The sequence below is a fragment of the Drosophila suzukii genome (genome assembly GCF_043229965.1).
Source record: "Drosophila suzukii chromosome 2 unlocalized genomic scaffold, CBGP_Dsuzu_IsoJpt1.0 scf_2c, whole genome shotgun sequence".
Taxonomy (NCBI): Eukaryota; Metazoa; Arthropoda; class Insecta; order Diptera; family Drosophilidae; genus Drosophila; species Drosophila suzukii.
Genome location: NW_027255896.1, coordinates 14,494,067 through 14,506,319, shown reverse-complemented (window position 1 = coordinate 14,506,319; position 12,253 = coordinate 14,494,067). Strand labels below are relative to the sequence as shown.

General features: G+C 37.2%; 2 protein-coding genes across 2 annotated transcripts in view; one reads left to right on the top strand and one right to left on the bottom strand.

Moving 5' to 3' along the window:
• LOC139354007 (uncharacterized) overlaps positions 1-12,253 on the top strand; it is a 978,888-nt gene that overhangs the window by 904,166 nt on the left and 62,469 nt on the right. The window contains exons 7-8 of the mRNA XM_070998212.1: positions 1,961-2,175; positions 4,163-4,300. Of these exons, the coding sequence (XP_070854313.1) occupies positions 1,961-2,175; positions 4,163-4,300 (353 nt within the window). The remainder of the gene's footprint in view (positions 1-1,960; positions 2,176-4,162; positions 4,301-12,253) is intronic.
• Positions 1-12,253, bottom strand: part of LOC139354014 (uncharacterized) — a 145,992-nt gene that overhangs the window by 102,914 nt on the left and 30,825 nt on the right. The gene's annotated exons all lie outside the window — the stretch shown is intronic.

The window sequence follows — 12,253 nt, the reverse complement described above, 5'->3', positions numbered from 1 at the left end:
TAAATATCAAAGAAGAAAGAAGACCAAAGAATTGTAATTGCACTGCTCTTTACTCAATATTTATTAGGTGGCAAAATTGAATGACTGTGTTCATAGTTTTTTTGTGTAGGGGAGTGTAGGGTATAGTGACGAACGATTCGTTATTAGAATGTAACTTTTCCAAAAGTTGATATTTTACAAAAGATTAGTTGCAGAAAGTTTATGACATTTATTGATCGTGTTCCTGTAAAAGTTCGATGCTAAACTTCCAGCGGAGTTAAATACTACAGCGCTTGGCGTAAACCAATATATTTTTATACCCGTTAAACCCGTTTTAAACTTTAAAAAATCGTACATATGAACGCGGATACCTAGGAAACTACCAAAGATAGAGAACTGGGATTTCACATAAGCTGCCCAAACCTGTGACGCCCACAATTTGCATGCTAGATACAAAATTTGAACTGTATTGGTCTTGTCAATACCTATCGAAAAAAAGTTTGCCACGCCCACTCTAACCACAAACCGCCTAAACCTTTGCCGCCCACAATTTTCATGCTGGAAAAATATTTTAACTGATATGTATTAGTTTCGTCAAGGGAAAACGCTATAGTCGAGTACCTCGACTATCAGACAACTCAGCTAAAGGCACCAAAGGGAAATGGAGATATGCAAGCAGTAAAGCGAGATTGACATGCGCCACCTACCCGCGATCTCAATATATGGTTATTTGGGTGGTAGATAGATTTAGGCGTTATGGGCGTTAGAGTGGGCGCGGCAAACTTTTTTTGGGGTCAATCGATAGGTATTGACGAGACTAATACATTTTTGTTAACATTTATTTCTAGCATGAAAATTGTGGGCGCCACAGGCTTACGCGGCTTGTGGGCGTTAGAGTGGGCGTGGCAAACTTTTTTTTTGGATCAATCGATAGGTACTAACAAGACAAATACATTTCAGTTTATCTAGCATTAAATTGTGGGCACCACAGATTTGGGCGGTTTGTGAGCGTTCAAGTGGGCATGGCATCTTTGCGTAACCAACATGCACTGCATACAAGGCCACGGAATATAAATCTGAAATCCCAATTCTCTAACTTCTATAGTTTCTGAGACATCCGCGTTCATACTAACAATTTTTTCAAGTTTGTGGGCGGTTTGTGGGCCTTAAAGTGGGCGTGTCAAATTTTTTTTGGGTTAATCGATATATATTGATAAGGACAATACATTTCTGTTAACATTTTTATTCTAGCATCAAAACTGTAGGAGCCACAGTTTTGGGCGGTTTGTGGGCGTTAGAGTGGGCATGGGACATTGCTGAAATAAACTTGCGCTGCGTAGTTATAACTATAGTTATACCCGTTACTCGTGGAGTAAAAGAATACACTAGATTCTTCGGAAAGTGTGTAACAGGTAGAGGGAAGCCTGTCCGTCTGTTCGTATCAACGCTGAGATCTCGGAAAATATAAGAGCTAGAGTGCTGGGACTTGGCATGCAGATTCTTGGACTTCATGCGCAGTGCAAGTTTGTTTCAGCAGAAAGCAAAAAGTGGTCGAGCTAGGGGGCACCGTTGCGGGGTGTGCAATTGTGAACAGTTGCACTTCTCTTAGCTAATAGTAATAGGTAAAAGGTATTTGATAGTCGATGGCATCGACTTCAGTGTTTTCTCTTCTTGTTTTTTGGAACCTTGAATAGACAATTTTAGTTGAATTTTCTGTAAAATGCTATCCATGACAATCCATCCAACAATTTCTCTTAGCTTTACCAAGAACAGTTTTTCTGTGTGGGAAAACTAGCTTAGGAAATACATAATTTGTGAGACAAAAAAAGAACCATCAGAAATATTATTGATATACTCAATGAATGCTTTTCGTAGGCTAGAAAATACTTGCTTCCCACAAGTCCAGGGTTTTTTATGTTCGCTTTCATCACATATTGATTTAACTAACTTGGTATCAAAACCGACTATTTGTTTACTGCAGGAAGTGCTGGCTGGAGAGCAGCTTTGTGGGCACACGACCCCTGGACTCGCCGCAAACACCCGTGATCGACAACAAACCTCCCGAACTATCACGCCAACAACAACAGCAGCTCCACCAGTGCCAATCGCATCAACTGCATCTAAATGGCAGTCTTTCGCCGATAGTCGTCACAGATCAACCGCCCCTTCGCATGAACGGATTCAGCGGCGGTGGCGGTGAGTCCGCCATACATTTCTGACAACTGGCCGCAGTAGATTTAACAAAAGCTGGCGACTCGTACTTGTTTATTTTATTTACGACATTGTTTTTATGAATTGCCCACCCAATCAAACTTCATACGACCATCTAAATATAACTGAAATTCACTCTTGTAATCCGTATAGATATCCTTAGTCCACATATAGTTGAAAATACAGTTTTTCATTTTTTTCTTCGTTGTGTTTATATTTATTAATTTGTACGGGTGCAGAGAGCTTCGCATTTTAAATTTATGTTCGTTTGTCATGCTATAAATTCGTTTGTAGCAACTTTTAATTGGCACTAAGTGCTGTTTATGACATTATAAGACATTTATTTTTTCACATGATACTGTTTAATTCAGATTCCTCAAGCATATCTTAAGCTATGGTTGTTTATTAGGAGGTGCGCAAAACTTTTGACCCCGCTAAAAACTAAATGGTGCAGGATAAAAAAAGACGAATACTGTTTTATTTTGCTTATTCGAGTAAAAGATGTTAATGCTTTTGCAAAAAGGGATAATGTTTTCCACTATAGACAGACACTCTGACTGCACTCTGCGTGCTATAAGAAGTAATTATTTATAAACACTAAAAACCATTTTGAACAATTATTTTTGTATATATTAGAGAATACGTTTTATATAGTATCTACATAACATTTTGTATATAAAATGCGGCTTACTTTTGATATTGTGCATAGTTATTTGAGCAGTTTAATTTAAAATTTCTATTATTATTTTCTGTCACCTGCACGCAAAATTGGACAGAACACTTTCTCAGTGTATCACATAGTTTAAGAATTGTTTCTTAAATAAAATGAAGTTAGTCCTGATATGTATACCCTTGCAGTGGGTATATAAATCAGTCAAAAATTTGCTATGCAGTAAGCTATATAAAAGGATATATACTCGTCTATTTGTCTATCCGTTCTTACGCAGGTTAATCAATAAGTGTTTAAGCTAGCGAGATGAATCTTATACAAAAGTCCTTTCTATTGCTTGTAGTATATACAAATGTCGGAACGTACCGGATTATACCACTGTACCTTATGGATCCCTTAGGAAATATCGGAAAAAATAATATACGTATATCATACAGCTGTCATAGCATGAGTCAGAAAATGAAAGGAAAATATTATGAAAAACAAGAGAAAACGCTATAGTCGATGGCCTCGACTGTTATATACTCAGCTTAAGGAGGAGCGAGAAGGTTGGAGATATGCTTAAAGCAACTCAGCTTTTTTGACTAACACACCTAGCCTATAGCGCCACCTATCTTCTACTATAGCACCACTTGGCCTACAACGCCCCTAGCGGCCTTTTCAATAAATACTGAATGGGCTAAGAAATGTATTGTATCATTCAAATGGCATTTAAATTACCTTTCCATTGATGCCAAAGTAAGTTCAAACTATGAGTATATTTAACTTTTCTTTTGTAAAAATACTTATGCTAACCAGTGTAGATAGGTATTAGTAATAAGAACGAACTGTCATTTGAACAAATGTCGCCAGGGCGCCCACAAACTGCCGAAAACTGTGGCTTCTACAGTTTTAATAATGGAATAAAAATTTTAACTGAAATGTATTGTTCTAATCAACACCTATCGATTGACTCGAAAAAAGTTTGCCACGCCCACTCTAAAGCCCACAAGCGCCTTAGGGCTTGAATCTGTCTGCCGCCCTCATAACCATACATTGAGGTCCATATCGCTTTGGTCCCTTTAGCTGAATAACGGATATCTGATAGTCGAGCCACTTTATTATAGCGATCTGCATTGTTTGTTTTCTAAAAGTCTTAAAGTTCTGCTCATACATTTCTTATAGAGAAACGACCTGCAAGGGTATATAAACTTCGGCTTTCCGAAGTTGTCTGTATTTCTTGTTTTTAGTTGTTTTGAATTCACAAAATACGTCCGTGTGTGGCATGCGCATTTCATTAAAAATAACTGATACCTAATATAGCACCCGAGCGGTCGTTAAGCAACGCCTCACTAGAAGATGTCCTAGCCTCTCTTCTAGGACTGCCAACTACCTTCTTATCCAGCCAGAGTACTAACCACAACAGCAACAATAGACCAAATGCATCTCCGCTGTCAAAAGGTAGGCACCTGTAAGTTTATGTTTTTATTTAAAAAAAAACAAATACACGAAACGCATAAAGAGATAGAGAAATATTTCTTTTAATTATCTTCTTTGCTTGTTTATGAATTAAAAAATGTATTTAGAAACAATTATTGTACGCAACTCTATAGGTACAAAGCCCGAAAGAATACTTTTTGTCGCCGACGCCTATCACAATTATATTATGATAAAATAATCAATTCGAAGCATTATTTGATTTTACACCATAGCTCTCCAAACATGCTCAATAATTTTTCCCTAGCCTACCAGTCTCAGCTCAGCTTCTATTAAAAAAAATGAACAAATGGTTGACCGAAGACACTTTATTTTGTTTCACTCGTGATAAGTATCACAACGTTACTAGATCAGAAATATGTAAAAGTGTCCCAAAATAACATTTGGTACCCGTGTTAAAGCAGATAACGTTCAGTAGGTGAGCAATGCTATTTAAGTGGAAATACAGAGTCTTTCCTGTTTTTACTAGAAATTCAAATTTCCTAATATCGCTTTAAAGTTTTAAACACATATTTTTTATAAAGAAACAATAAGTTTTAATTGTGTTTGTTTTGTGAAACTCAATTCACTTTAACCCATGCACACTGGGCCAGCCGATCCAATTTTTCGCAAAAAAAACGATTTTTGTTTTTAAGAATATTACCAAACCGAGTACGCAGTCATTTTTATAATAATTCGGGCAAGTAGTTTTCTTTTACCGTATTTTCCAAGTGGAAAATTCATCAAATATTGCTGGAAATTAATAAAATCTAGAAGTCAAAGATGTTGATATAGCTGTTCGACTTCTTCACAAAACTTAGAAGTCATTATTTTCAACAAGTTAAAAATATAAAATAGATCGTATGTCCTTCTTGTATCCTAAATGAAATTTATTCGTTGATTTTTTCGGCTTTTTTCAGCAAATTAGTACTTTGCTTTTCGAGTGATTTTGAGCGCCATCCCCAAATTGAGTCATTACATCCATAATAAGTTCTTTGATTAATTTACTAAAATCGCTCATCGCCGACTCGTTGCAGTTTTGCCGTAGATTTCAATAACTTTAGTAGTAGAATAATACGGGCCCTGTCTCACTAGGCAATAAATAAAGTCAAAAAAGGGGGTGGGGGTGACCCTAACTAGTCACGCATGACTGCACACATGTGTTTTAGTGACCTAATTAGCATAATTGAGTAATAAATCATTTCAAAAAAGGGGGTGGGGGTGACCCTAGTTAGTCACGCATGGTTGCACACAGGTGTTTTAATGACCTAATTAGCATAATTAAGTAATAAAAGTGTGGAAAAAGGGGATGGGGGTGAGGATCACCCCAAAGAAATGGTGAAAGTGGGGGTGGGGTGTTTTGTCATGTCTTGTCTTGTCTTTTTCTCACCTCAAAGGTGTGTGTGTGTGAGGGGTGTTTTGGCATACGTAAAAATGTGTGGTTGTTATGAGTGATCTTTACCCGAACAGGGTGTGTAGGAGTGCGAGAGAGGGGTGTTTTGTCATGCGTAGGAATTTGTGGTTGTTTAGAGTGATTTTTACCCGAAAAGGGTGTGTAGGAGTGTGAGAGGGGTGTTTTGTCATGCGTAGGAATTTTTAAAACGATATTTAGGCGGAGGAGGAGGAGGAGGGGGAAGTTGTTTATTATGCTTGCCCTTTTGTCATGCGTAGGAATTTGTAAAACGATATTTAGGAGGAGGAGGGGGAAGTTGTTTTATTATGCGTGCCCATTTTGTTGATTCAATTAGGGCTATAGATGATATCTGTTAGTGTAACCTGTCTTCACTCTTGTGGTCAAAAGGTGTTGGTTTGAGGGACATTAGACCGCATACTTTTGTGGTGTGAAACAAGCGTGAGTTCGAGATCCTCCCCCTCTTTGGCGAGCTTTAGATGGGAAAGTGAGCGTGAATATCTAAAGTATGTTGCTTCTAACTTGTATTAAGTTAAGGGGAGGGTAATCTTAAATGTTTCAATTCTATAGTGGAGGTGGAGGTGGTGGTGGTAGTGGTTCCTAACAGAATATACACAAAAACAAATGATATCGTTTATTTAGTCATATACGTTTTTATTTAATCATATTCGTGCTAAATAAGTTTCCATTGAGTTTTTTAAATAAATTAGTGTATCCTGCCCCTCAGAATGTGCTATTAATAGTCAGGTGAAAAAGGTGCACGTGAGAAAGGTCGCACAAACATAGTATCCTAAGGTTGTTATCTTAGAGGAACATATCCGATCATGTTGGGGAAGGGTGTGATGACGTACCCTTTTGCCTCATTGTCACAGGTGTTGCTGTGCGCGTGAGAAAGGTTGCACACCCAAAGTATTCAAAAGATGATTGCCTTAGAGGGACATGTCCGATCATGTTGGGGAATAATGTTTTCTATGATTGTAAAACTAATTTAGAAATCAAAAGAACCCCAATAATATAAATCTCACAAGTTAATGATTCTCAGATGTGGAATATTTTCAAACAGACATTTTTTTCGCCCCAGAACGTTTAACTGGTAAATTTTCTAAGATCTCTCCTTTCCACAACCGGGCCATCGACAAGATCATGGACCTCACTCCAACGACCACACGGCTGACTAGCTCTAATACGTCTCACAATTGGGGTTAAAATCGCGACCGCGCAACAACTCGCAAGTAGCCGACATATCTCACTCAAGGAAAATATTTTCCATTTTCCGTACCTGCAATTTTAACTCAAAATAAAAGGTCGGAAATTTATTTTGTAGCATTATAATAGATTTATTAATTTATTTTGGTATTGCGAACATGTTTTATTATACATTGAAATTTATTTTCTGGCTTCATTTCAGCGATTTGCATAGAAGAGGCAGGCGCACTTTTCCGAAGTCAATTCAGGATTACAAACCGTAAAATGTTCACCGTTACTCGTAGTTTTTAGATCATGTCCACCTTGATTCATGAACATAGTTTTTGTGTTTAGAAGGTATTAAAAATGCTGACCAATTATCTGTCCTTTAAATTGTTCAATAAATTGGTCAATTTCCTCATGAAATTTCATTTTGTTAATTTTTTTTTCTTGTAGGTCCTTACATATCTAGTCTCAACTTTAAAATGATGTATGACAATTATTTTATTGTTTTGGAGCTACTTTTAAAAAATGTCAAAATAATGTATGCATTGTTAAGAGCACAAACCCCGCCCTTAAGGTGTGTTTCACAATAGGGAAACCGGTTTCCTTTAAACCTGTTTAATGACGGGCAGCCCATTTCCTCAATATTAATGAGCTGACGACTCTCAAAAAACGTCTGTAGAAATCGTTTCTTTTCCACACCTTTACATATAATTTGTTTTCCCCTTGTAATTGTCCTCAGATACTTTCGAGTTTGTGGGAAACTGTTTTCTCTATCGTTCCAAAAAATGTTGTGATGTGTATTGGTTAACCAAATTGCAGTCTTTCGAGCTTTTGTATTTAGCAAAGTAAAATCATATGGTAGTTCATAAGGAAGAACGCTATAGTCGAGTACCTCGACTATCAGATACCCGTTACTCAGCTAATCGGATCAAAGGGAAATGGAGATATGCAAGCAGCAAAGCGAGATTGAAATGCGCCACCGGCGGTAGACAGATTTAAGCGTTATGGGCGTTAGAGTGGGCGTGGCAATTTTTTTTGGAGCAATCGATAGGTATTGACGAGAACAATACATTTCAGTTAAAATTTTTATTCTAGCATCAAAACTGTAGGAGCCACAGCTTTGGGGGGCTTGTGGGCGTTAGAGTGGGCGTGGCACTTTGCTGAAAAAAACTTGCGCTGCGCAGGAATCTCAGGAATCTGCATGCCTAATCCCAGTATTGTAGCTTGTATCGTTTCCGAGATCTCAGCGTTCATACGGACAGACGGACAGACGGACATGGCTAGATCGACTCGGCTAGTAATCCTGATCAATAATATATACACTTTATGGAGTCGGAAACGCTTCCTTCTGCTTGTTACATACTTTCCGACGAATCTAGTATACCCTTTTATTCTACGAGTAAGGGGTATAAAAATGATATTCCCAATAGTATAAGATAATATGTCAAAAAACACCAAAGCTATAATTTGTTTCATATTATTTTTCCACCAATTTTCCGATCGTTCCTATAGCAGCTATATGGTATAATCGTCCGATTTTGATAAAATTAAAATCAAAATTCAGAACTAATTAAAAAATGTTATTTCCAAGCGTAGGAGGTTATATGTTAAAAACACCGAAGCTATAATTTGTTTCATATTAATTTCCCACCAATTTTCTGATCGTTTATATGGCAGCTATATGACACAGTCGTCCGATTATGATAAAATTAAATTCGAAACTCACAACTATCTAATAAATGTTGTTTCCAAGCGTAGGAGGTTATATATTAAACAAGGAAGAACGCTACAGTCTAGCACCTCGACTATCAGATACCCGTTACTCAGCTAAAGGGACCGAAGGGAAATGGAGATATGCAAGCAGCAAAGCGAGATTGAAATGCGCCACCTACAGGCGGTAAGCAGACTTAAGCGTTCTGGGCGTTAAAGTGGGCGTGGCCAATTTTTTTTAGATCAATCGATAGGTATTCAAGAGACCAATACATTTCAGTTAAAATTTTTTATCTAGCATGAAAATATTGGGCGCCACAGGCTTGGGCGACTTGTGGGCGTTAAAGTGGGCGTGGCATATTTGCGTAACAAACTTGCGCTGCGCTCAAAGTTACGGAATCTAAATCTGAGATCCCAATTCTCTATCTTTGATAGTTTCCGAGATATCCGCGTTCATACCTACGATTCTTTGAAGTTTGTGGGCGGTTTGTGGGCGTTAAAGTGGGCGTGGCAAACATTTTTTTGGGTGTATCGAGGTAGGTATTGATAAGAACAATTCATTTCAGTTAAATTTTTAACTCTAGCATCAAAACTGAAGGAGCCACAGTTTTGGGCGGCTTGTGGCCGTTAGAGAGGGCATAGCACGCTGCTGAAACAAACTTGCGCTACGTAATAAGCTTAGGAATCTGCACGCCAAATCTCAATAGCCTAGCTCTTATAGTTTCCGAGATGTCAGCGTTCATCCGGACAGACAGACAGACGGACATGGCTAGATCGACTCGGCTAGTGATCCTGATCAAGAATATATGTACTTTATGGGGTCGGAAACGCTTCCTTCTGCCTGTTACATACTTTCCGACGAATCTAGTATACCCTTTTACTCCACGAGTAACGGGTATAATAAAAAACAAGGAGGAACGCTTTAGTCGAGTACCTCGACTATCAGATACCCGTTACTCAGCTAAATGGATATATGCAAGCAGCAAACCGAGATTAAAATGCGCCACCTACCGGCGGTATACAGATTTAAGCGTTATGGGCGTTAGAGTGGGCGTGGCAAACTTTTTTTTTTTGTAAATCGATAGCTATTGATGAAAACATTACCTTTCAGTTAAAATTTTTATTCTGGCATCAAAATTGTAGGAGCCACAGTTTTGGGCGGTTTGTGGGCGTTAGAGTGGGCGTGGCATTCTACTGAAACAAACTTGCGTTGCGCAGGAATCTCAGGAATCTGCGTGCCTAATCCCAGTATTGTTACTCTCATAGTTTCCGAGATCTCAGCGTTCATACGGACAGACGGACAGACGGACATGGCTAGATCGACTCGGCTAGTGATCCTGATCAAGAATATATATACTTTATGGGGTCGGACACGCTTCCTTCTGCCTGTTACATACTTTCCGACGAATCTAGTTTACCCTTTTACTCTACGAGTAACGGGTATAACTATTATTCAAGTTTGGATCTTTTTCGAATACAATTCCAATTTCTTTTAGATTTTAGAAATTATTATTAGTATCAAAGAAACCTTGAACATCAATCGAAACAGTATCTTTCAACATTTTTCTAATGTTAAACAACTCGTTGTACTAGTCCGTTTAATGGGTTATTTTCAACTAAACGGTCATGTATGAGGACAGTAAGTTTGGGTATTTTCATGACTTGGTGTCTTCAGTTCTATTGAAATTCTCACTTCAATAGGAGATCAACCACAATAATAGGGGCCTTCAATATAAACTCATTTGGGGTCAAAAATGGTTGTGATTCACGATTATAGTAACTAGATTGAAATCTTGTAAACATTTCATATAGGTGAGCATACTAATTCTTACTAAAATCAACATTTAGATTATCATATGAATATGACTCAGAATTCAAGTGAACTTTCAGGTTTGATAACTTATTTGTGATGAGTTTTCCATTTAGTGTAAATCCAATTATTACAAATCTTGGAATTTTCGCGGTTAGCCGACAACTTCACATTCCGGCTGTGTTGTGGGGTTAGCATATGAATACCAACTCCGGAATGTGATTGGTAGGTTTACACCACTTTTTATAATATCGTACATCTTCATTTTTAGAAAATCGCTCGGAGTTAAATGGGGATTTTTCCAGGTTATATTCGTCATTTCCAGTTTAAAAGTTTTGTTGATTTCTGATTTATTTAAACACATTTTAACAAAACTTTTTTATAATCCTCAGCAAATCCCAAAAAAAATTTTAATGGTACAGAAAAGTTGAAGTGGGTCCCTTAGAAATTTCGTCTCCATTGCTCCATCCAGAATTTAATAGATATTAACTTTAAAGATTATCCAGAGATATTACATTTTTTAAGGTAGTAATCATACCGACATGGACTTGCCACGTTGGACACGTTGTATTTATTTGTTACCTTGCAGTATTTTGATGTTTACTTTCTGTTTAGTCTTGTTTTTGGACGGTTACTTTTTGTATAGTACCTGTACAGTACTTGGTTTTGGATGGTTACTATCTGTATACTATCTGTAGTTTTAGATGGTAACTAACTGTTAACAAGTGTTATAAGTTGTTATAGTCTCTTATTAAGAATTATCAAAGCACACAAGTTAATGTTTCTCAGATGTGTTAGCCAAACACATTTGTAGTTAACTATCATTACCTGACCATCATTAAAGCCACATGCCCAAGACCCAAGGCGCATGACGACTGATAAGATCATACATCTCAAGACCATTGACCTCATTGAATAAAATACTTTCCCTTCTTTTGTACCTGTAGTTTTAATTACAGTCAGAAACAAATTTTGTAGGATCATTTAATATTTTTTTATATATTTTATTATTGTAAACATATTTTATTAAATTCATCATTCCTTATATATTATATATATTTGTATATAATTAATTTTCTGACTTCATCCCTCTGTAAGAAATATATCGGTTATTAATCTTCGTCCCAAACGCATGTTTTCGCTTGGTTCCCATAGATAGATATAAAATAGTTCTCTTAATTTATTGTTTCTCAGATGTTGGATTATTTTTAAAGCATTCATTTGTTCTCTTACATAGGAGCGTCTTTTAATTTAATTTCTGATTCAAGTTTATGATAGAGGTGTTGGGACCTGGTAATATCTGTTTTTGATACTTGGAGATAAAGTACCTGCTCCATTCTACGTTCTGTCTTTTCCTGGTTAATGAGATTACATAACCTAAAACAGTACAGAACTTGAATCGAAAGTCAAAAGATGTCTGAAATCAACAGCCAAATCAACCACAGTGACATTCAAATAAATAAAGATTTGTTGACTGAGATAAAAATCTTTAAGGAAATTTTAAAAGTTTCCAAGGAGTCGCGATATTATAGAAGAGTTGGACATCCTGAGATGGCGCTTGGTGGATTTGGAGAGCGAAAACAACATCGGTTCCCATATCGTTGATATTGAAAACGTGGAAAATTGAATCACCGAGCTGACGATGGAGACAACGAAGTATCAACAACAAATTGATCTTTACGATGCGGAAATCGAAAATAATCCGCTGTCACGACTGCTACTGGAAGTTAAGGAGATGATTTTTCGTATAAGGGATTCAATATCAGACTTAGAATGTCTTAAATTTAATGGTGAGGCAGACCAATGTGAGTTGGTC